The 26989-nt window shown below is 44.1% G+C and overlaps 1 protein-coding gene across 1 annotated transcript in view; it reads right to left on the bottom strand.

Annotated features, from left to right (window-relative positions):
* LOC124718679 (tyrosine-protein kinase Fer-like) overlaps positions 1-26989 on the bottom strand; it is a 153389-nt gene that overhangs the window by 65351 nt on the left and 61049 nt on the right. Inside the window, exon 4 of the mRNA XM_047244304.1 lies at positions 16962-17132. Coding sequence (XP_047100260.1) covers positions 16962-17132 — 171 coding nt within the window. The remainder of the gene's footprint in view (positions 1-16961; positions 17133-26989) is intronic.

The following is a 26989-nucleotide window of genomic DNA, read 5'->3' as shown; positions in this document are numbered from 1 at the left end:
TTGAAACAGAGAACAGTCCACGAATAAGAAGTGATTAAGTGGCCAGGGCGTTGGACTACCACGCGAGCGAGCTGTGTTCGAAACTCCCGCGCGCAATTTATTTATTTATTCAGAACGTTATGAACTGTGAGCCTAGTCATTGATATGTTTGTTCTCGTTCTGCAATCTTGCCAGTTGTCACACTCTACACTGGTTATAGAATATGAGCCACGTGGTTAGAAGACGTTATCGACGCAAGTAAATACACTCCTGGAAATGGAAAAAAGAACACATTGACACCGGTGTGTCAGACCCACCATACTTGCTCCGGACACTGCGAGAGGGCTGTACAAGCAATGATCACACGCAATGCACAGCGGACACACCAGGAACCGCGGTGTTGGCCGTCGAATGGCGCTAGCTGCGCAGCATTTGTGCACTGCCGCCGTCAGTGTCAGCCAGTTTGCCGTGGCATACGGAGCTCCATCGCAGTCTTTAACACTGGTAGCATGCCGCGACAGCGTGGACGTGAACCGTATGTGCAGTTGACGGACTTTGAGCGAGGGCGTATAGTGGGCATGCGGGAGGCCGGGTGGACGTACCGCCGAATTGCTCAACACGTGGGGCGTGAGGTCTCCACAGTACATCGATGTTGTCGCCAGTGGTCGGCGGAAGGTGCACGTGCCCGTCGACCTGGGACCGGACCGCAGCGACGCACGGATGCACGCCAAGACCGTAGGATCCTACGCAGTGCCGTAGGGGACCGCACCGCCACTTCCCAGCAAATTAGGGACACTGTTGCTCCTGGGGTATCGGCGAGGACCATTCGCAACCGTCTCCATGAAGCTGGGCTACGGTCCCGCACACCGTTAGGCCGTCTTCCGCCCACGCCCCAACATCGTGCAGCCCGCCTCCAGTGGTGTCGCGACAGGCGTGAATGGAGGGACGAATGGAGACGTGTCGTCTTCAGCGATGAGAGTCGTTTCTGCCTTGGTGCCAATGATGGTCGTATGCGTGTTTGGCGCCGTGCAGGTGAGCGCCACAATCAGGACTGCATACGACCGAGGCACACAGGGCCAACACCCGGCATCATGGTGTGGGGAGCGATCTCCTACACTGGCCGTACACCACTGGTGATCGTCGAGGGGACACTGAATAGTGCACGGTACATCCAAACCGTCATCGAACCCATCGTTCTACCATTCCTAGACCGGCAAGGGAACTTGCTGTTCCAACAGGACAATGCACGTCCGCATGTATCCCGTGCCACCCAACGTGCTCTAGAAGGTGTAAGTCAACTACCCTGGCCAGCAAGATCTCCGGATCTGTCCCCCATTGAGCATGTTTGGGACTGGATGAAGCGTCGTCTCACGCGGTCTGCACGTCCAGCACGAACGCTGGTCCAACTGAGGCGCCAGGTGGAAATGGCATGGCAAGCCGTTCCACAGGACTACATCCAGCATCTCTACGATCGTCTCCATGGGAGAATAGCAGCCTGCATTGCTGCGAAAGGTGGATATACACTGTACTAGTGCCGACATTGTGCATGCTCTGTTGCCTGTGTCTATGTGCCTGTGGTTCTGTCAGTGTGATCATGTGATGTATCTGACCCCAGGAATGTGTCAATAAAGTTTCCCCTTCCTGGGACAATGAATTCACGGTGTTCTTATTTCAATTTCCAGGAGTGTATGATGAATGGCGAGAGCAGGCAAGATATCACATAGACGTCTCACAGAAATGAAAACAACAAATAAACGGGTGTGAACTACACTGAAGAGCCAAAGAAACTGGTATAGGCACGCGTATACAAATACAGAGAAATGTAAACAGGCAGAATACGGCGCTGCGGTCGGCAACGCCTGTATAAGACAACATGTGTCTGGCGCAGTTGTTAGATCGGTTACTGCTGAGCATTTCCGAGATAGCGATGAAGTGGGAGATTAGATTAGATTAGTACTTGTTCTATAGATCGTGAATACGACACTTCGTAATGATGTGGAACGTGTCAGGTTAATAAAAGGTGTCTATACAAGGTATTACATTACACAAAATATTACATGACACGTAATATTTTTAATTTTTTTTTTTTGTGGGGGTTTGGGGAAATTACCCACTTACTATATCCAAAAATTCATCTAACGAGTAGAAGAAGTTACCATTAAGAAATTCTTTTAATTTCCTTTTAAATGCTATATGACTATCTGTCAGACTTTTGATGCTATTAGGTAAGTGACCAAAGACTTTTGTGGTAGCATAATTTACCCCCTTCTCAGCCAAAGTTAGATTTATTCTTGAGTAGTGAATATCATCCTTTCTCCTAGTGTTGTAGCCATGTACACTGCTATTACTTTTGAATTCGTTCAGATTGTTAATAATAAATTTCATAAGTGAATATATATATTGTGAGGCTACAGTGAAGGTCCCTAGCTCTTTAAATAAGTGTCTGCAGGATGATCTTGGATGAGCTCCAGCAATTATTCTGATTACACGCTTTTGTGCAATGAACACTCTTTTACTCAATGATGAGTTACCCCAGAATATGATGCCATACGAAAGCAGAGAATGAAACTAGGCGTGGTAAGCTAATTTACTAAGATGTATATCGCCAAAACTTGCAATGACCCTAATAGCATAAGTAGCTGAACTCAAACGTTTCAGCAGATCTTCAGTGTGTTTTTTTCCAGGTCAACCCTTCATCAATGCATACACCTAGAAATTTTGAATATTCCACCTTAGCTACTGATTTCTGATCGAAGTCTATATTTATTAATGGTGTCATTCCATTTACTGTGCGAAATTGTATGTACTGTGTTTTGTCAAAGTTTAATGACAGCCCATTTGCAGAGAACCACTTAATGATTTTCTGAAAAATATCCTTTACAATTTCACCAGTTAATTCCTGTCTGTTGGGTGTGATAGCTATACTTTTATCATCGGCAGAAAGTACCAGATTTTCCCGTACGGCCATTTCACGACTGTACGGCGAATATCAGGAATCCGATAATACATCAAATCTCCGATATCGCTGCGGCCGTAAAAAGATCCTGCAAGAACGGGACCGACGACGACGGAAGAGAGTCGTTCAACGTGAAAGAACTGCAAAATGGTTCAAATGGCTCTGAGCACTATGCGACTTAACTTCTGAGGTCATCAGTCGCCTAGAACTTAGAACTAATTAAACCTAACTAACCTAAGGACAGCACACACATCCATGCCCGAAGCAGGATTCGAACCTGCGACCGTAGCGGTCGCTCGGTTCCAGACTGTGGCGCCTAGAACCGCGCGGCCACTATGGCCGGCAAAAAACTGCTGGAGATTTCAATGCTCGGCCATCAGCAAGTGTCAGCATGCAAACCATTTGTGGTGTGGATACTGTTAAGACCTTCGGTACACACACCATCAGATTATTTGACTTGTCGCTCCAGCGAAGTAGACGAGTGTCAGCAATATGTCTTCTGGTCTTATCGTGGCGTGTTTATCTTCTGCCGTTAGGTCAGTCGATAGAAATGCCACTTGCACGCTTAGAGTAGCAGATTGACGGTGACCAACTTTAAACAGCACTTGATTAATTTTCACACACATTTATTAAAATAATAATAAGCATAAAAATTACTTCGTTCTGGATGCTGTTTACAATTGACAATCTTAAGTTCCTTTGGTCTTGTTACGTTAATCTTATTCTCATATATCTCTGATACTTGACAAAGTGTCTATACATTTAGCTTCATGGCTATGTACAGGAATATTATAATCTTCTTAGGTGCAGACTGAAACTTGACTATAGACTGTTTCAGACTAATGCAGACTGGTACAGACTGGTGCAGACTAATGCAGACTCGTGCATTCATGTATCACTGCGCGAGTTTGATCCGCGAGGAGAAAAGTTCTACGTTAGCAGGAATCTCATTGGCTGAGTTACATATTAATACGTGGATCGGCGGAAGCAGAATTTGGTCTGTCTCTAAGGCAGCGCCATCTCGTAGTGCAGAGATGGACGAGCGCTGCACCTGCGCTGTTGTGCTTAGCGGGGCGCGCTCTAGTGGGAAAGTTGTGTACGTGCTGACTATGCGGAACTGTGTACACAACACCATTCAACAAAACATCATCGATACGGCCTTTGGGAGCCGAAGGACCACTTGTGTACCCTTGATGACTGCATGACATAAAGATTTACGACTAGTCTGGGCCCGTCAACACAAACATTGGACTGTTGATGACTGGAAACATGTTGCCTGGTCGGACGAAACTCGTTTCACATTGTATTGAGCGGATGGACGTGTACAGGTATGGAGACAACTTCATGAATCCCATGGACCCTGTATGTCAGCAGGGGACTGTTCAAGCTGGTGGAGGCTCTGTAATGGTGTGGGGCGTGTGCAGTTGAAGTGATATGCCACCCCTGATACGTCTATATACGACTCTGACAGATGAAACGTAGGTAAGAATCCTATCTGGTCAACTGAATCCATTCACGTTCACTGTGAATTCCGGTGAACGTGGACAATTCCAGCAAACAACGCGACACCCCACACGTCCAGAATTGCTACAGAGTGGCTCCAGGAAAGCTCTTATGAGTTTAAACTCTTCCGGTTGCCACGAAACTACCCAGACATGAATATTATTCAGCATGTCTTGGATGCCTTGCATCGTGCTGTTCAGAAGAGATCTCCACCCTCTCGTACTATTACGGATTTATGGACAGCCCTGCAGGATTCATGGTGTCGATTCCCTCCAGCACTACTCCAGACATTAGTCGGGTCAATGTGACGTAGTGTTGCGGCACTTCTGCGTGCTCGCGGGGGCCCTACACGATATTAGGCAGTTGTGCCAGTTTCTTTGGCTCTTCAGTGTTTGTTACGACAAAGGAATTCAGGAGTGAATACTAAATTGAACGCTACTTCAAAAAACTGAGAAACATATGTTTTGACGGATCACAGAGAAACTGTGTGATTGTGACAGCTTATGCGACAAACTGTGATGTTTTCATTGTTTCCTTGGGAGTAATCACATTCGCATTCATTCGGAAGCCAGTATCGGGCAAGGAGGCATATCTCACTCACTCACCAGTCTTACAAATCGGGTGCGTCAACAAGAGATTCCTGTCATATGACACACACGTACTGTCATTAATGCCGTATGTGACACACTAGACGTGTTTTCCGGTGGAGGATTCTGTTGACCTCTCACCTTGTCATCAGAAGTTTCCGGATCCCATTCGAAAGCCACTTCCTTCCGGATGCTAATAGAGTAGTTGTGCAGAATCAGCTGTCATTATAGATGCTTTTCCTTACAGCTCGCTGTTGGAAACGGACGTAATACCACGACACAGACACAAATTTGATTAAAGCGAACAGCGAAAAAAAAAAAATGGCAAGAGGGAGGTTTGAACACGGCTGTCCCTCAGGGCAGTCCAAATTGTGACCACTATACCACGACGTCAATTCACTCCACTGATGCTCTACACAGCACTATTTGTTCTTGGACCGTCCACTGTTTATATTTTGCTTTTTTTCACAGTTCAGTGCACACTCTTCCTGATTTCACTCTTGACCTGTGTTCAGTTTGTGACAGGCCGCCCCCTGGGCTTATTTCCACTAAATGCAATATTATAGTCACTGAGAAAACAAGAGAACTCCTTGCTGAGAAAGTAAATGAAACTCTCAAGGAAGTTTAACTTAGCAATAAAGTGACATTGAGCACAGAGAAAACTTATGCCATAAATTTCAGTTTGAAGAGGAAAAGTGTCAATGTTAAATTAAATGTAGATGGCACCTCTATAGACTATGTAGCAAATGCAAAATTTCTTGGAGTGAATATTGATTCTCAGTTGAAGTGGTGTGAACACACAAAGGTACTTGCAAACATCAGCATGTTGTGCCCTTAGAATCCTATCATCAGTATGTAACGTGCAGTGTCTTTTAGTTACGTATTATTCATGTGTACAGTACATTCAATTATTAGCTATGGCATTCTTTTTTTAGGAACAAATGCACAAAATATGAACACAATTTTCAAACTCCAGAAAAGAGCCATAGGAATCATAACGAAAAATACTAGTCGAGCTCATTGTAAAGATCTGTTCAAAACATTGGAGATTTTAACTGCTCCACGTGAATACATTTACTGGTCAGCTGTACACATCAAAAATAACATTGGTCGTTACTGCACAAATAGCTCTGTCCATGACCATGCAACAACAGATAGACTCAGCTTACATTCATCAAGAAAAAATAAACATAAAACTCAGAACAACATTTTCTGCCAAGGAATAAAACTGTAGAACAAAGTATCAAAAGAGATTAAAGAAATACCAAAAAAACACTTATTTAAAAAGGCAGCTAAAAAGTTCATGTTATGCAATACATTTAATACATTGAAGTAGTAAAACATTGAAGGAGTAAAATAGAGTAGGAGTTTGATAAAAAAAGTTATACAAATAAATAATAATAATAATAATAATGATTATAAAACATCCAACATTCCACGTAACACCTTCACTTTATGTTTTTTTTCCTTATTTTTTCCTTTCTAGAAATAGTTGTCCCCAAGCTATGCATAGCACAATACTAACACCTCTTCCTCTTTCTGAGCTCAACATCTCACTCATTATTTATGGATGTTGACTCAGTTTTTCAGGATAGCAAATGGAAGTTGGGGTACAGAAAATGGCCCAGAGATCACCAGTCAGTGTGTGTATATGTGTATGTTCGTGTGGGTGGTGAGTGAAGTGTTTTGAAACAATGTGTGTATAGTGTGTGCAGTGACTGATAGTGAGATATGAGTGAACATTTTGGCATTACATTATTAAATAAGTTATTAGTAAAAACAGTATTGTATGATGATGATTGTATACCAGGAGTAAATCTAATGATAGTCTAACTAGAAGTCTGTAAATATATGTGTATATGAATTAGCTTATTTTAAATTGGTCTAAAATTATAAATACTTTGACATGTACTATATCCTTGTAAAAAAGAGATCTACAGGTAAATAAAGCTACTGCTACTACTACTACTACTAAATCTGAGAGAGTTTTATGGAGAGTTTCCCTTGTGAGCAGCGCAGCCGATGGCGGTGCTGTAGCTGCTGGAATACCGGTTGTTAAATAATGAAGTAAATAAAAATATTATTGTGACACAAGCAATGTTGCGAAATGCTTTGAATCTTATCTAAGAAACAGGTAACAAAGGGTGTCGTTGCTAAATACCTGTACAGTAAGCAATCAGCCTTCATCTGATTGGGAATTAATTACATCTGGTGTTCCTCAGGGTTCCATCTCGGGTCCATTGCTTTTTCGTGTGTACATTAATGACCTCTGGTCTGTTACATTACCAGATGCTAATAAATTGTTTCGTTTGCAGATGGTACAAACATTGCAATAAATAGCAATTCATGTGCAGATTTAGAAGTAGCTGCTAATCAAATTTTCACAGACATTAATAAATGGTTTGAACCTAATTCACTGTCATTGAAATTTGATAAGACCCACTATATGTAGTTCAGAACCTGTAAGGGAATTGCTTCCAGCATGTGTATAACATATGAAGACATGCAGATCGAAGAGGTTGACAGTGTTAAATTTCTGGTATTACAACTCGATAATAAATTCAGTTGGAAAGGCCATACCACAGAGCTGGCGAAGTGCCTCAACAAATCTGTATTTGCATTGAGAATGATGTCAGATGTAGCAGATATAAATATAAAAAAAACTTGCATGCTCTGCTTACTTTCATTCTATTACATCATACAGTATCATATTCTGGGATAACTCAAGAAACTGAGCAAAAGTTTTTTGTGTGCAAAAGCGTGCAATAAGAATCAGTTGCGGTGTAAATTCACGATCATCATGTAGAAACATGTTCAAGGAAATTTGTACTCTAGCCACTGTTTCTCAGCATATTTATTCCTTAATGAAATTTGTTGCAAGTAATATATCTGTAGTTCCAACTAATAGCTCAATTTATAGTTTCAATACTAGGAATAAGAATAATCTACATACACATCTAGAATCACTTACCTTGGTCCAAAGAGCGGTCCAATATTCAGAAACACACATTTTCAATAAAGTGCCAGCAACCATTAAAAATCTGCCAGGAAGTTTCACCCATTAAAAAGTTGGTTTCAAATAAAACACAATTTAAACACACTTTTTACTCTATAGATGAATATCTTAACAGGGACTGTTAGACCAGCTAAAGTAAAAATACCCGTTAGATTTCTGCTCTTAAAGCACTTGGTCACAACAGTCAAGATTAGATATTTTGTTTATGATAATATTATGAAAATGTGTCTTTCTGATGGTTTTTAATTCTGTCAGTATTAGCAGTTCCAGTTTACTGTAATTTATTTACCTGTTTTGACAATCTCCTGAGAAACGTTTAGGGTAGTAAGTATTATATTCAAATAGTTTATGCTTTTTATGTTATACTTTCTGATGTGTTCAACACCCAAGAGAATCATCTGCATTTTTTTTTTTTTTGAGTCTATGGAACAAAAACTGAATCTAATCTAATCCTCAACACTTCACTGTCTCTGTTAATGCATATCAGTAAAACGAATACTGGAACAGATTAATGTGCTGCTGCTCTATCTGATGGCCAAACAAAATTCCGCTTTAAAAATCATTCTCTTTGTAACCGGAAACAAACTGACGTTTTACATCGTCCCATCAAAGACACGATGATCAGTATTAGTCCCAGCTGACTTGAGTTATACGTTGCCGAAACGAAACCGCAAGTATCTTCCGAAAAAGACAGAGAAAATGCGCCAGAAGGCTCTTAGGAGAGACACCCTGTAGTGTGTAGAACAGTAACCCATACCAGGTCCATATATTTTCCTGTGTCAACACGTTGGATGTAGTGAATACATGTGCTTCTGAAGTTACAAACAGCTACTGTGTTAAAAGCGCCACATGAAAGAGCCAATAACTACCATGGTAAATAACAATAGTCAACGTGTAAAAAAAAATCGAAATTTTCTGTAAAAAATCTTATAAATGTAATGTGGAAAATACATTGATACCTGGCTGTACTGAAATCCAACACTTAGCGTGGAAACGTATAACTCAATGTAAATCATGTGAAGATGGGCGCCAGCCGAAAAGAGGTTCTGCATTAAGTAAAAACACCTTCTGTTGTTACTGATAGCAGTTATTATTCTATACATTAGTATTTTTCACTTTTGTGCCATTAGGTGTTTCCACATTTGAGCGAAATACACTGTATGACAATGAAGCACCCAAATACATGGTCTTATCCTAATGCCACGAAGTGCAGTTCTAGGCGCTACAGTCTGAAGCCGAGCGTCCGCTACGGTCGCAGGTTCGAATCCTGCCTCAGGCATGGATGTGTGTGATGTCCTTAGGATTGTTAGGTTTAATTAGTTCTAAGTTCTAGGCGACTGATGACCTCAGAAGTTAAGTCGCATAGTGCTCAGAGCCATTTGAGCCAACCTAGATAAGAGTAGAAGCCAGTGAAAACAAATAATAACCAAAGTACTATGCTACACAATACCAAAGTGGCTTTATGTGGTGTCACCGCCAGACACCACACTTGCTAGGTGGTAGATTAAATCGGCCGCGGACCATTTAGTACATGTCGGACCCGCGTGTCGCCACTGTGTAATCGCAGACCTAGCGCCACCACAAGGCAGGTCTCGTGATACGAACAAGCAGTCGCCCCAGTTGGACGGACGACCTAGCTAGCGACTAGATGTACGAAGCCTTTCTCTCTCATTAGCCGAGAGACAGAATAGCCTTCTGCTAAGTTAATGGCTACGAACTAGCAAGGCGCCATTAGCCTTACAGTGATTGTAATTAAAGTCTCCTGTGTATAGTCAAGAGCGATGTACCACAATGATTGATTAAAGATAAGTATTAATCCAGCTACGTACTTTTCTTCATAGCATTAATTACGTAGCCTGTTCCAGTACTTGACGCCCGTCGGCGTGTGTGTGTACGCGTGCCTTTCTTTCGGCTACCCGTCACTGTGGACTGGCTGCCTTGTCAGTCCACTTCATTGGCGACGAGTTAAAGTATTCTTTCTGATTGCTTACATTTACTTGTGTCATGGCTTCGCCAGATGTACTGTCCGAATTTTATCGCTTGCAGAATCAACAGACGCAGGCGTTATTGGATGCCCTTGGACAGCTCGTCCAGGGTCAACGTGCCATTCAAACCGATGCGGCCGCCGCCGCTTCACCGCTACCGCAGCCTCAACTCGCAGTTGCACCGCCTTTTAGGCACTACGACCCGAACCACGAGACTTGGCAAGAGTGGTCCCGTCAATTCGCCTTCCACCTCGCCGCATACAGAATTCAAGGTAATGAGCGGCAGCCGTTTTTGCTTTCTTGTGTCGGTGTGTCCACCTACCGTGTGATAGTGAAATTGTTTCCCCGACGCGACGTAGCAACTCTGTCCTACGAGGAAATTTTGTCTGCTTTAGATGCCTATTCCAAAGAAACGGTTAATGTAGTTGCAAAACGGTATACGTTTTTTCGTACAAAACTTACGGCCGGTCAAACTAATAGGGAGTGGGTAGCAACGTTGCAAGGACTTACTAGGGACTGTGCCTTTGACTGTGACTGTGGTCTTTCTTATTCAGATACAATGGTGCGTGATGCAATTGCACAAAACGTTTCTGATGTTCGCATACGGGAGCAAATTTTGAAACTAGTTAATCCCTCCCTTCAACAAGTGATCGACATCTTGGATAGACAAGACACACTTGACTGTGCTCAGGACTCTTTTGAAACTTCGCCAGCAGTGTGTAACATTAACCGGCTCGCCGGGCGAGCTGCGCGGCCCGGTCAACTGCCCTCGCGCAAACAAGCGCAGCTGCCGCCGCGCTTTAAGCCACGTGTGCCGCGCCAGCCCACAAATGCAGTGAAATCATGCCCGCGGTGTGCTACTAGACATTCGCGTGAACATTGCCCGTCACGCCACGCTATTTGATTTTTCTGCAATCGCAAAGGACATGTTCAAAGTGTTTGCCAGAAAAAGCTCAGATCAGACAATCACAATCATTCCAGGCCCTTTGCTTCGCGCCGGAATCGAACCAAGGACACTCAGGCTCGTGGACCTTCGCCCATGGACATTTATGTAGTTAATTCCGCTTCGTCCAGTGCCACTTTCTCTAACAGTGACTGTGTTCGTCCCACAAAAACTGTGCGTCGACGTCGCCGGAAATCACGTCAATTCGCAAGTGATTCTGTACCGGTGTCTGTTCCAATTGCACAAAGCAGTCGCTCTTGTCAGCAGAACAATAAACTTTTTGTGGACTTAGACTTTGAAGGCAAAGTGATACCATTCCAGCTCGATACCGGAGCTGCAGTTTCATTGCTCAATCACGACACGTACAAACAACTGGGCAAACCTCCGTTGCGTTCCGCAAATGTTAAGCTAACCACATATTCCGGACAGAAAATTCCTGTGTTAGGACAGTGCAGCCTTCTTGCAACATACAAGGGACAAACAAAACTTGTGTCATTTTACGTTCTTCGTTCTTCTACTGCAGTGAACTTGTTTGGTTTAGATTTATTTCAGTTGTTTAACATGTCTATTGTAAATCAGGTGCTATCAGTGAATCAAACTGTGCCTTCAGACAGTGTTTCTCGCTTATGTGACAAATTTGCAGACATTTTTGCACCAGGCTTAGGTTGCGCTAAAAACTATGAAGCACATTTGGAACTGAAGGTCAACGCGCAACCGAAATTTTTCAGAGCGCGCAATGTTCCCCACGCATTGCGTGATGAGGTCGCAAGAACATTAAACGATCTAGAATCACAGGGTGTAATTGAACGTGTGCAAGCTTCTCTCTGGGCCTCACCCTTAGTAATTTTGCCAAAACCTTCCGGAAAATTGAGACTTTGCGTGGACTTCAAGGCCACAGTGAATCCACAACTAGTGACTGCTACTTTTCCTTTGCCCCGCCCGGAAGATCTTTTTTCTAAACTGTGCCCGGGAAAATATTTTTCGAAGTTGGATCTAGCCGATGCGTACTTGCAAATACCTGTGGACGACGAATCCCAGCGCGTCTTGGTGGTTAACACGCATCTTGGTTTGTACAGGTTCAAAAGACTGCCGTTCGGGTGTGCATCCGCCCCTGCATTGTTTCAGCAATATTTACAAACTATTTGTGCGTCGGTCCCTACTGCAGCAAACTATCTGGACGATATAGTGAGCTCCGGACAGACAGAAGAAGATCATCTTGCGAACCTACGAACGTTATTTCAGGTCTTGCGACAAAATGGTCTTCGCTTGAAGGACAAATGTGTGTTTTTTGCTCGTGACTTACCATACCTGGGCCATGTCATCAATGCCCAAGGCATACATCCGAGTCCAGAGCACCTCCGCGCCATACAAGATTTACCTTCCCCTCGCAATGTGAAACAGCTACAGAGTGTGTTGGGTAAAATTAACTATTATCACAAATATATGCGCAATGCCTCTTCCATTTCAGCTCCGCTTCATCGCTTACGCCGTAAAGGTGTTCCGTTCGTCTGGACGACGGAATGCGAACGCGCCTTTCGCCAGTTGAAATCGGCGTTGCTTTCTAATACTTGCCTCACGCCTTTCGATCCCCAGAAACCCCTTTTGTTGACGGTAGATGCATCGGATTTCGGGATCGGTGCTGTGCTTGCGCACAAAGTTGGCTCCCATGATCGCCCTATTGCCTTTGCGTCCAAATTGCTCTCGTCTGCGCAAAGAAATTACTCGCAGATAGAGAAAGAAGCTTTGGCTCTCGTGTTTGGTGTTACTAAGTTCCATGATTTCTTGTATGGTCGTCACTTCACCATCATCACAGACCACAAACCTTTGACATCGCTTTTTCATCCGAACAAGCCTGTACCTCCGCGTACAGCGCAGAAATTCATTCGCTGGTCTATTTTCCTCTCGCAGTACCGCTACGATATCTTGTATCGGTCCACTGCTAAGCACGGAAACGCCGATGCGTTGTCCCGTTTGCCGGTTGCTGAGGATAAAGCATTCGATTCTTCCGAACTTGCTTGCCTGTTCATTGATTCGGAAACCGATGAAGTGGTCGAATCGTTTCCGATTGATTTTCGTCGTGTAGCTACAGCCACCGCTGCTGACCCTGTCCTTGCTACTGTTTTGCGTTTTGTTGCTACGCAATGGCCTTTGTCAAAGTCTCGGATCGAGGATCCGTTGGTTCGCCGATTTTTTGCTCACAAGGAGAGACTTTTTGTTCGACGTGGTGTTTTGTTGTTGCGTTCTGATAATGATCAGTCAAGAGTCGTGGTCCCACGTTCGTTACAGTCCTCTGTCTTACGGCTTCTTCACCAAGGACATTGGGGTATAGTGCGAACGAAACAACTTGCTCGTCAGCACTGTACTTGGTTCGGAATCGATGCTGCGATTACGAATATGTGTTCTTCTTGCATGGCGTGTGCCGAACAACAATCCGCACCGCCGCGGAAAGTCTTTGCATGGCCAAAAGCCACTTCCCCTTGGCAACGCTTGCACATTGATTTTGCTGGTCCATTCTGGAATGCTCGATGGTTGGTTGTGGTCGATTCATTCAATAATTTTCCTTTTGTTGTCAGGATGTCTTCCATCTACTGGCTCGCCTCATCCCCAGGTGTTACCGACGATGCCTTCCATTTTGCCCCATGGCGGCGCGCCAAGGGGTTATTTTTTGGAAATATGGTGCGAAATTGTGATTTAGTGCGTTTCAGTGCGCGATGCGCCAGCCTCACGGCAGAAGGCGGACGAAGCCTGGCCGGCGCGTTATGCAGGTGACACAGTTTTGCAACAAGAGACGGTATGTGTGTAAGTGCGCGGCAGCCATCACAGCCAGAATGCAGCATTAGCAGAATTACGCAGGCACGGGTCGCGTGTGGCGCGCTTGCGTTAGCCAACTCAGCGAGAACCTCCTAATAAACATAGCGCCGCGTAACCGGCGGATTCAGAAGCGGTCTGCACTATTTAAAGACAGCAGTGGTGGGTGTCTGCATCAGTTCGACCGATTGGGCGTTCGGTCGCTGCTACGTCGTCGTCATCACTGACGCTGTCCCCAAGGACCGGCCAGCGGAGGGTGTTTCCCGCTGCTGCACCGGCGACTCCCGGCATCGTTACGAGCCGCAGCGTCCCCAGGAGGCGAGCTAGGCCGGGCCTCGTGCTGCTAACCTCCTACTGCCTGCGCAGCCGCCGACCGAGCGCGGCGTCGCGTTCCCCGGGCTGCGCGTATCAGCACGTCTCCACCATGACACGAGTGGTGGGGCTGAGCTACTGGAAAATGTATTGGAAGAACCAACAATCTACATCTACAACTACATCCATACTCCGCAAGCCACCCGACGGTGTGTGGCGGAGGGTACCTTGAGTACCTCTATCGGTTCTCCCTTCTATTCCAGTCTCGTATTGTTCGTGGAAAGAAGGATTGTCGGTATGCCTCTGTGTGGGCTCTAAACTCTCTGATTTTATCCTCATGGTCTCTTCGCGAGATATACGTAGGAGGGAGTAATATACTGCTTGACTCTTCGGTGAAGGTATGTTCTCGAAACTTTGACAAAAGCCCGTACCGAGCTACTGAGCGTCTCTCCTGCAGAGTCTTCCACTGGAGTTTATCTATCATCTCCGTAACGCTTTCGCGATTACTAACTGATCCTGTAACGAAGCGCGCTGCTCTCTGTTGGATCTTCTCTATATCTTCTATCAATCCTATCTGGTACGGATCCCACACTGCTGAGCAGTATTCGAGCAGTGGGCGAACAAGCGTACTGTAACCTACTTCCTTTGTTTTCGGATTGCATTTCCTTAGGATTCTTCCAATGAATCTGTCTGGCGTCTGCTTTACCAACGATCAACATTATATGATCATTCCATTTTAAATCACTCCTAATGCGTACTCCCAGATAATTTATGGCATTAACTGCTTCCAGTTGCTGACCTGCTATTTTGTAGCTAAATGATAAAGGATCTATCTTTCTGTGTATTCGCAGCACATTACACTTGTCTACATTGAGATTCAATTGCCATTCCCTGCACCATGCGTCAATTCGCTGCAGATCCTCCTGCATTTCAGTACAATTTTCCATTGTTACAACACAATTGGTCTGATAGTCCATATGCTCTTACTTTGTTCATTAAACGACTGTGGGGAACTGTATCGAACGCCTTGCGGAAGTCAAGAAACACGGCATCTACCTGTGAATCCGTGTCTATGGCCCTCTGAGTCTCGTGGACGAATAGCGCGAGCTGGGTTTCACATGACCGTCTTTTTCGAAACCCATGCTGATTCCTACAGAGCAGATTTCTAGTCTCCAGAAAAGTCATTATACTCGAACACAATACGTGTTCCAAAATTCTACAACTGATCGACGTTAGAGGAAGACTGCTAAAAACAACCACCTTCATCTACCCAGCCACGCCCTACAACCCCGACCACTTCACCTGCTCCGGACATCCTATTGCACAACTTTCTACGGAAGAATACGGCGAGATTCTACTGGGCTATAGCCGGCGTAAGTATTGGCTGGAGCTGTCGTAGCTGTAGGTACACACTGCCGGTCTGACTCTGCTCGCATGCTTATAACACCGATTCTGTACTACTACACTTAGTCACATTAGTTTCAATTTGTGGATCTCGGTCACACGGATTTTCATGAAGTAGTGCCGTGGTTATGCGAAGAGTCTGTTGATGTTTACATTAAATAAATGGCTCTGAGCACTGAGACTTAACTTCAAATTCAAATGGCTCTGAGCACTATGGGACTCAACTGCTGTGGTCATAAGTCCCCTAGAACTTAGAACTACTTAAACCTAACTAACCTAAGGACATCACACACATCCATGCCCGAGGCAGGATTCGAACCTGCGCCTTTAACCGCGCGGCCACTCCGGCCGGCTGAGACTTAACTGCTGAGGTCATCAGTACCCTAGAACTTAGAACTACTTAAACCTAACTAACCTAAGGACAACACACACATGTATGCCCGAGGCAGGATTCTAACCTGCGACTGTAGCGGCTGCACGGCTCCAGACTGTAGTGCCTAGAACCGCTCAGCCACTCCAGCCGGTGATGTTTACATCCATTGGCGATGTTTGCATATGAGCTCTTGAAGGGAGGTCGGCAGCCCACCTTGCTTAGCTGTTGTGTGGGCCCTCTAACTGATAAGGCGCCACTACGATAGTTCTTGTTCCGTGTTGTAACCAGACCTAGCAGGGAACTGGCTGTTTATAATTAACGTGCACCTACTTATGAAGGTCCAGTGTGGGCTGTAATTATCGTATGGTAGCGAAACTTGACAGATATGCCAATGTGTTAATGTGGAACCGATTTACGCTGGAAAAAAATTAGTTCCCATTTCGGCCACCGGGTGTAAATCTGGCGCTGTGAATGCAAGAAATATAAAAATGTCCCCATGTGTAATGGACTAGGAACAGGACATGGCCAGAAAAGGTCAAAGTAGTGAGATAGGCATAATGTTAATTATTTTATTAGCTGCCGCTTACGCAATGTATTCAATATGTTGGAGACAAGATGCTGTACAGTGCCAGATTTACATATGCCCTTCAGAACTGGTACTAATGTTTTTCCAGAGTGAATCAGTTTCACATTAGCACATTGGTATACCTAAAAAAAGTTATGCTACACTAAATGAAACTAAACTCCAGCCGAACAGGCCTTGGAAGACCCAACGGTACCGACCGGCCACCGTGTCGTCCTCAGCCCACACGCGTCGATGGATGCGGGTGGCACAAGCACACCACTCTCCCAGCTGTGTGTCAGTTTATGCTGCCATTAGAGAATTGCAGTCCACATTGCATCTTAACGAGCAGCTGCAATTTAATTATAACCACCCACTATAGGAGACATGTGGAGAGCATCAGCTGTTCAATGACGACTGCGAAGGCTACAGAGATACTGCGTACTCGTATGAGGCGGCATTATCAGAGAGCTGTCTGCCAGTGACAACAGTCAGTGGCTGCACCCCGTGCAGCACAGGTGCAGCCAAATTACCTTGCCAAGGGTGTGCCCGATGTCGAGGTCCGCCTTGCTGAGCAGCCACGCAGACACGGGCCTCCTCAGCACGGCGCCCCACTGGTCATCCAGCGGCACCGACAACTTCAAGTGGTAAGACACCAAGTCCTGCACAGTGCGGAAGCTCCGGCCGCCGGTGGACAACCAGCCCTGCACCACCAACCACCTCAGTATAGTCCTCACTGTCTTCGTGCCACGTCGTCTGCACACAAAGACAATGACGAGACAGAACTCTACTAGCCAAGACAAGGTATACGAGGTGCGGCTAGAAAAAAACCGGACTGATGCTGGAAAAAACAATTATTTACAATTATTTACAATTTCGTGTTATCTCCTTCAATGTACTCTCCTCCTCGGTCTCTACACCGCTCCATACGAATTTTCCACTGTTCATAGCAATGCTGCAGATCATTTTCGGTAAGTCCATACATTACTTCTGTCGCTTTTTCTTTTACTGCTTCAACAGTCTCAAATCTAGTTCCTTTCAAAGCTGACTTGACTTTAGGGAAAAGAAAAAAGTCACAGGGGGCCAAATCAGGTAAGTAGGGTGGATGATCTAAGATGGGAATGTGTGTTTTGCCAAAAACGTCTTCACTGACAACGCACTGTGAGCTGGGGCATTGTCTTGGTGAAGGATCCGTGACTTTTTTCTCCACAAATCGTTCCGTTTTCTCCGTACTCGCTCACGTAGGGTAGCCAGGACGCTAATGTAGTAATGCTGATTCACTGTTTATCCCTCTGGTACCTAATCAATGTGCACAATCCCTTTGATGTCAAAAAAAAACAATCATTATTGCCTTGAATTTCGATTTTGACATTCGTGCTTTTTTTTTGTCGTGGAGAACCAGGAGTTTTCCAATGCATCGATTGGCGTTTAGTTTCGGGATCGTAAGTAAAAAACCACGATTCATCGCAAGTTATAACATTTTGTAAGAAGGTGGGATCACTTTCAATGTTTTCCAGGATGTCAGAACAAATCATTCATCGGCGTTCCTTCTGTTCAATTGTGAGACACTTTGGAACCATTTTTGAACACACTTTGTTCATGTTGAAACTTTCATGAAGAATCTCCCTAACACTATCCTTGTCAACTGCTGTTAACTCAGACACTGCTCTGATTGTTAAACGGCGATCTTGTCGAACAAGTTTACCGATTTTTTCAATGTTTGCATCAGTTTTTGCTGGCAATGGTCTGCCAGTGCGAGTGTCATCACTGGTGTCTTCGCGGCCATCTTTAAATCGTTTAAACCACTCAAACACTTGTGTTCGCGATAAGCAATCATCGCCGTACACTTGTTGTAACATTACAAACGTTTCACTTGCAGATTTTCCTAGTTTGAAACAAAATTTGATGTTAACACGCTGTTCTTTCTGTACACTCAACATTTTCCGATGCACAAACAAAACGTCAACTACTTAAAACAGACGCCACGGGCAGACTGAGTGCAGGAGGCAGATGAAACTCGAGCAGTAGGCGGAGCGAGAGTCACCTGACAGGCCACGCGACTTTCAGCCTTATTGCATTCGTTTTATTGTTTCACCAGTACTAGTCCGGTTTTTTTCTAGCCGCACCTCGTGTACACTACTGGGCATTAAAATTGCTACACCAAGAAGAAATGCAGATGATAAACGGGTATTCACGCAATTTGGGTGCATAGATCCTGACAAATCACTACCCAGAACAACCACCTCTGGCCGTAATAACGGCCTTGATACGCCTGGGCATTGAGTCAAACAGAGCTTGGATGGCGTGTACAGGTACAGCTGCCCATGCAGCTTCAACACGATACCACAGTTCATCAATAGTAGTGACTGCCGTATTGTGACGAGCCAGTTGCTCGGCCACCATTGACCAGACGTTTTCAGTTGGTGAGAGTTCTGGAGAATGTGCTGGACAGGGCAGCAGTCGAACATTTTCTGTATCCAGAAAGACCAGTACAGTTCGTGCATTATCCCGCTGAAATGTAGGGTGTCACAGCGATCGAATAAAGGGTAGAGGCACGGGTCGTAACACATCTGAAATGTGACGTTCAAAGTGCCGTCAATGCGGACAAGAGGTGGCCGAGACGTGTAACCAATAGCACCCCATACCATCACGCCGAGTGATACGCCAATATGGCGATGAGAAATACACGCTTCCGGCGTGCGTTCACCGCGATGTCACCACACACGGATGTGACCATCATGATGCTGTAAACAGAACCCGGATTCATCCGAAAAAATGACGTTTTGCCATTCGTGTACCCATGGTCGTCGTTGAGTACACCATCGCAGGCGCTCCTGTCTATGATGCAGCGTCAAGGGTAACCGCAGCCATGGTCTCCGAGCTGATAGTCCGTGTTGCTGTAAACATCGTCGAACTGTTTGTGCAGATGGTTGTTTTCCTGCAAACGTCCCCATCTGTTGACTCAGGGATCGAGACGTGGCTGCACGATCCGTTACAGCCGTGCGGATAAGATGCCTGTCATCTCGACTGCTAGTGATACGAGGCCGTTGGGATCCAGCGCGGCGTTCCGTATTACCCTCATGAACCCATCGATTCCATATTCTGCTAACAGTCACTGGATCTCGACCAACGCGAGCATCAATGTCGCGATACGATAAACCGCAATCGCGATAGACTATAATCCGACCTTTATCAAAGTCGGAAACGTGATGGTACGCATTTCTCCTCCTTACACGAGGCATCACAACAACGTTTCACCAGGCAACGCCGGTCGAGTGCTGTTTGTGTATGAGAAATCGGTTGGAAACTTTCCTCATGCCAGCACGTTGTAGGTGTCGCCAACCTTGTGTGAATGCTCTGGAAAGCTAATGATTTGCATATCACAGCATCTTCTTCCTGTAGGTTAAATTTTGCGTCTGTAGCACATCTTCGAGGTGTTGCAATTTTAATGGCCAGTAGTGTAAGTAGCCGTATCTCTTGACTGAAGTGAGTTAGAAGCTTAAAATTTTTACACCGGCAAGGGAGTATGGACTTTGTTGTGTCATATAAATTTGAAGTCGATCCGCCTATCCGTTCCTGAGACAAATTCTTATCAGTGTGAGAGATAGATAGGCAGATAGACATAAATGTGGAGACAAATCTATCCTGTAAAAGTTCCGTTTGTAAAGTCCGTGCAGTATACGGTGCCCTACGCGCAGTGACCAATTTTCGTCCAAAGCGCTGTGCGAGTTCATTCGTTTGTTCCGAAGGAGAGGCCGACAAGCGTTTACGAACTTTTCGGCCGGCTAGCGATTACAGAACCGATGCGCACGCCCTGGCGCCTTTCTCATACGATTTGACAGAAACTATTCGGTACAAAAAAAAATTATTTTTGCGTTAGTTACAGCTTTGCATGTCAGCTTCATGATGGAGAGCCTATCATTTTCTTAATGCTCATAGCTATTATCATATGTAGATTTACGTATGACACTTTGAAGATAGAAAAAGTTTCCGATCAAAAGTAGGGGACGGTATGTTTTTTTGGTCTGGCGCATATCACATAATATCGTTGCATAAGAAATTTATCCATCGCACTGAATTTTTCTTTAGACTTGGTTGGAGGTGGCTACCTGTCACAAATCGCGAGAAAACTCATCTTACGTAACTCCCTCATTCGCGATCGCGATAAAGCCAGAACTCCGTAACATTCGTCGTATCTCATAAACGTTTTGTGGTATTGAGACAAGATTTTAGCAAATGATAGGATGCAAAAACGAAAGTGTTTCGTTAAATGGCTAGTACACAAAACTAGGCTACCTACCGTGTTATTGCACTAACTATGAGGGTAATCCCAAAAGTAAGGTCTCCTATTTTTTATAAGTACATAGACCTGTTTATTTCTACAATGGTTTACATCAGTTTACAGCTTGAACATTTAGCTATTTTTCGACATAATCACCATTTCTGCCGATGCATTTTTGGAGACGCTGTGGCAGTTTTTGTATGCCCATGTCATACCAGCTCGCCGCCATGCTGTTCAGAAAGCTATGAACCTCTTCTTTCACCTCCTCGTCGGAGCTGAATCGCTGGGACCACAATTAACGCTGACAGATACTGTGAGACTCTGATAAAACTCAGACGGGCAATTCAGAACCGGAGAAGAGGAATGTTGAGCAAGGGCGTACACATTCTCCATAACAAGGCTCGGCAAACCGTTGCTCTCCTGCAACAGTTTCAGTGGAACATAATCACCCACCCACCCTATAGTCCTGACTTGATTCCCAGTGACTATCACCTGTTTCCTAGGTTAAAAGAACATTTGGCCAGAAAGCCATTCAGCTCCGACGACGAGGTGAAAGAAGAGGTTCACAACTTTCTGAACAGCATGGCAGCGAGCTGGTATGACATGGGCATACAAAAACTGCCACAGCGTTTATAAAAATGCATCGACATAAATGGTGGTTATGTTGAAAAATAGCTAAATGTTCAAGCTGTAAACTGATGTAAGCCATTGCAGAAATAAACAGGTCTATGTACATATAAAAAAATAGGAAACCTTACTTTTGGGATTACCCTGGTATATACTTTTTCCATGAAAGAACGTAATATTTTAAGCGCCATCGATAGCTGGTGAAACGAGAAATTCTGTGGGTTCTGGAACAGTGTAAGTGAGCAGATTACACAGTTAGTTTTATACCGAGGATGTGCTTTTTCATAAGATGCTGAACTTACTTTTCCTCTGTTCCTCACTTAATGAACGTAACAAAACACTTGTTAGTGAGGTGAGACAGTGTAAACACCGCTGTGTTTTGGCAAAATATGCAAATTTTGAAAAAAATTGTTCAAATGGCTCTGAGCACTATGGGACTTAACATCTGTGGTCATAAGTCCCCTAGAACTTAGAACTACTTATACCTAACTAACCTAAGGACGTCACACACATCCATGCCCTAGGCAGGATTCGAACCTGCGACCGTAGCAGTCACGCGGTTCCGGACTGAGCGCCTAGAACCGCTAAACCGCTAGACCACCGCGGCCGGCACAAATTTTGACATGGCAACTAGAGAAATGTGTTGGTTTCACTCAAAATTCACCACTGGTGATGCTTCTCTGAAAGTCACAAATGATTAACAAGTCAGGCGAAAGTAAACAGATCTTTTTGCGGCATTTTAGATACTAACCAAACCAACAGTAGGTCTTTCTGGATGGTCACTATCAAAGTGCGGGCGTAAGGAGGCTCCATTCAATGTTTACAAAAAATATGAGTGTAGGCTGCAGTATAGAACGGCACTTCCCCTTCAGCGCTCCGCATTTCCCCTACAGAACTCCGAGCGGGACCCCACTACTGCCACCCACTCCACACTTCTCCAGCCAACTGTGCATCTACCAGCCACATTATTCCGCATGCCCTCAAGTACAGAACCATACATATCTAGGTTGTAGGGGGGGGGGGGGGGAGCGTTTCACCTCATGGCAGCACAGGACTCTGCGAATTTCGTTCTTAAAGCAAACTTGTGCTGTGGATTTAAAGACCTCGACATGAATGGGAAACTAAAACTTAATCTCTGACATTAATTCGATGATCGCGAATTTCTTGACATCAGCTGCATTAAGTACACATCTACTACTCAGTAGCGACGTATGACAATTTGTGCATGACTGTGACTCAGTTCCAGATTTACCACTTATTGCAAGCAGTTGCCTAATGGGGGACCTACACAAAAATGCCCAAAATTGTAAAATATTTTTATAGAATCTTTATTTACTACATGGATCTGAAATTTCAATTCCTGAATATTACGTTCCAATTCAACTCCTAAGTATGATAAAAATAATAACTAACAAAAGCTTGCACAAGGCCACACCCCTTTTTGGCCGGCCAGGGTGGTCGAGCGGTTCTAGGCGCTACAGTTTGGAACCGCGCGACCGCTACGGTCGCAGGTTCGAATCCTGCCTCGGGCATGGATGCGTGTGACGTCCTTAGGTTAGTTAGGTTTAAGTAGTTCTAAGTTCTAGGGGACTGATGACCATAGCTGTTAAGTCCCATAGTGCTCAGAGCCATTTCTAAGTTCTAGGGGACTGATGACCTCAGAAGTTAAGTCCCATAGTGCTCAGAGCCATTATGAACCACACCCCTTTGCTGTTCTGTGTTTCCTCAAACTGTTTATTCCCGCGGTGTTTCCTTCCAGTTTTATGCAGTCACAATGTGGGGAATATTTCGGCCTTTATCAGGTCGAAAATTTCTACGAATGTGACTGCACGGAAAATCTCAAAATCCTAATAGACGTTACAGCCCTTTGATGCGAAAATGATGCCCCAAGACACATTTTTCTCCACAACTGCTGATGAACTTGCAGCGTATGATGCTTGTTTACCATTTAACTGAGCTAATCATCGCAGACTGCGGGCCCTACAGTGGCTAAGATTTGAGCCAGGAACTTTCACACTGTCGATAGTGAAAGAAATCGATATCAGGAGAATTCACGCAGCTGACATTGTTGTTACTCAGTTTGAAAATTATGTTAACCAAAAAGAAAAAAAAAGGTTCAAATGCCTCTAAGCACTATGGGACTTAACGAGGTCATCAGTCCCCTAGACTTGGAACTACTTAAACCTAACTAACCTAAGGACATCACACACATCCATGCCCGAGGCAGGATTCGAACCTGCGACCGTAGCAGCAGTAAGGTTCCGGACTGAAGCACCTAGGACCGCTCGGTCACAGCGGCTGGCCATGTTAACCTGACAAGCCAAGAAAAGACTGTTTAGGGATCAAGAGGAAAATGCATACGGTTTGCATTAATTCACCCAGATAAGGTAAGGCCATGCAAATGGTGTCAAATCTTTGATTCAGGTTTCTCGATAGTTACATTGTGACAACTATATGTACCTAAACCTCTGACATTATAGTACTGAAATTTGGCAGGCAATTAGGGAATACTCTAGTGAAACAGTCTGTGGAAGGAAATTTCTTTTACTACAATAGTGAGGTGTTTATGTAAGAGAAAAGTACTAACCTTTGTTTTTTTCACAGAAATTTAGAGAGCTCTAAATATCTAGCAAAAGAGGATATTCATGTTCTGTTCCTCAGATATCTTAATAATGGGATATCAAACTTTGTACAAAAATACATTAATCTCGTCCTGACAGATTTTTCGCAAAAGGAACTTTCGTACTCGCTTTGTCGAAAAAATTGCAGTTGCTTATAACAAAAAATGTATAACGTCAACTAGCATGAAATCGAACGTGTGTATCCGTCTAACATTCCAAAGCAACTGTGCGAAATTTAATTACAATGCCTCAACAGTGTTGGATTTTATAGGATTTTTTTTCAAAAAATTGCAGCTTCACATACGCCCCCCTCATCCACTTCGGCTATCCGTGCACGCTTCTCGGTATCACCCAAACCTCCTTATGTCACACAGTCTACAGCTTGCATCGTAGTCCACTAGATTCATCACGTAATGCTCAGAACGTCACTTGGATTCCCGCAACAGGCCGAATGAGAGAACAAAGAATCGAGAGCAGTGTTGTTATGGCCGTGGGCCTGCACAGGCTTGTAATTCTTACGTGCATCTCTGAAAGAACAGCTAGAATTGTGTAGCAGGCCCATACCTAGTGGGCAACTGACGTCAACAAATTCGCAGCCAGCGAAATAATTTCGAAGTATTTCGTGCAGCTGGGAATCGCAAACGCTGCCCGTCCTTTCAGACACGAGCGCAAAACCTAATCTCCCTTCCCTCCAAACAGGCTATTGAAAACAAAAGAAATCGAACATGTCATCCAACGATATCTCTCCTTATGAACGGCTGGAGAAAAAAATAAGGAGATAAGAGCTGTGATAATATCTGATCGTGAAACTTTATAACAGATTGCCAGATAAAAATAATAAAAAAGTAGGGCCATTACTTTCTACAGACACAGCTGACATGAGGTGATAATTGGGTGGAGCTCAAGTGTAAACAGGGCTAGCGGCAAGCAGCGTATGTTGCACTATACGGTGTCTGACACAGGGAATTTTCATTGGTGTTGTAATTCTGAGAGACAGAGTAATTTTTAATGTAGGAGATTTTGTCATTATTTGGTAAATAATTTTGTTGTGAATGGATACGTTTATGTAATTTAAATGCAGTTGAAAGGTATCTGTTGGATTCCTTTCATGTTAATTTTTTAAAACTGTTGTCATTTACGGCATACATTCCACTTCTAAATTTACTGTGGTGTTTCTGACTATCTGGGAGGAGACTGAGCAGTGGAACGTGTTACTTTCACACATAATCAAGAACGATTTGTCACACTACTACACTTTAAAACACAGTTTATGTGTAATTCATGTCACGCAGTCTCATACGGAACCTACATCCGCTTTCTTTTATATACTGTATATGATAAGATACTGTCATCCCCCTTCCCTTCTGTGTGAAAGAATGAATGAGCAAAGGTATTTCTAGTTGCATGCTTGATGGTAGCAGACAAGCCTGTCTGCTAGAGAACAGTAGGACCAACGTCGGAACAGGTAGCGACGCTTTCTAAAAGCAAAGAGGTTTCTATTCTTAGTATGGTCCTGTCCGTCCGTTGTCATGTTGGTATAGGAAGCTGCCTCTCTGGTCACTTCCGTTTTGTATCTGTTAAGTACCCTCAGTAGGGGCCCATGGCAGTCTGTCTGTGGCGAGCGTCTGAAGTGGTAAGATCTCCGGCTAAGCGCGTCTCTGCTAAGCCCATAGGACAATGGATTTCTTAAGTTCAGCCTGACTGAAAATTTAATCGCCTTTATTTCAGGTTTAGATCTAAAATATCTAATGTTATCTTAAATTGCAACGCAGTGTAATTCAAGTGTGAAGTTCAGAATATCTTCCAGTAGTTGCTTTGTCACTACTTTGTGAGTAAAGTGGAACCACGTGTTGATGATCCATAACCCTAACGAAGATCATCAATCTTAAATGCGAATGTGCGTGAGATTATAACGTCTCGTCTTGACAATATTTTTCAATATAGCGACTTTTATGTTCAACCCACGTGGGGTGTACTTCGTGAGACCAGTACCACGTGCTTATACAATTGTTTGACCCATCAGGTTAATAGTAAGACGATAGTAACCAGTTCGAGGTTTTTCTTTTGTAATTTGTGTTTCGATGTAATTTATTTTAATTATCAAAATTAAATATAGAGTTACACTCTTTGTGTAAACCAAGTTGACCACGTGAAGCATATAGTGTAATCATCAAAGTAGCCCTCAGCTACTCTTTTCAGGAAGATTTCACAGAGAGTTAGTATGAATTTAGTATACCAGTGTGTGGTAATTTCATGACGGAGAGGATTGCTCTACGACTGTAACTTCTTTGGGTGAAAATTGAATCGGTTGGTTGTGGTTAATTTCCACTTGCATATGTTATTGCATGTGTTATTTTATGAATGCAGTGTTGCATGCAGTCTCCCAATCTTGGCTCCATATTTGATGTGTTCCGTAAGATTACAAACTCACATTTTCACAATGCTAAATAAGGCACCAGTTTAGTTATGAATCAAGTTTAATATACTGAAATTTTAACAGAACAATGATCAATTTTAAAATAAATGACCTAATATAAACTGATTTGTTTCTTTTTATTTAAATTGTCTTTATATATATATATATATATATATATATATATATATATATATATATATATATATATATATCCAGCTTTTATTGTCTTGAATATCAGCACCGCTTTCAGAACAAATTAATTCATCAACATTACACAGTATCTAAAAAAGGATTATGTAATAACATGTAGTAAACACACTGATGTAGTGAGGGAGGTTTGGTTGTCGCAAACAATTGGAGAGTATATTTGGAGCATAGTGGAGTGATCCGCCTGGGTAGCCAAGAGCGCTAATGCACTTCTCCCTGGACTCGGGTAGGTGCGCCGGCCCCGGATCGAATCAGCCCAGTGGATTAAGAACGAGGGCCGGTGTCCCAGCCAGCCTGGATGTGGTTTTTAGGCGGTTTTCCACGTCCCGCTAGGTGAATACTGGGCTGGTCCCCACGTTCTGCCTCAGTTACACGGCTCGCAGACATCTGAACATCAATCTATTCCAT

The sequence above is a fragment of the Schistocerca piceifrons genome, chromosome 10 (genome assembly GCF_021461385.2).
Source record: "Schistocerca piceifrons isolate TAMUIC-IGC-003096 chromosome 10, iqSchPice1.1, whole genome shotgun sequence".
In the NCBI taxonomy this organism is placed as follows: Eukaryota; Metazoa; Arthropoda; class Insecta; order Orthoptera; family Acrididae; genus Schistocerca; species Schistocerca piceifrons.
The sequence above is the reverse complement of the archived record's forward strand: the minus strand, read 5'-3'. Positions and strand labels throughout refer to the sequence as shown.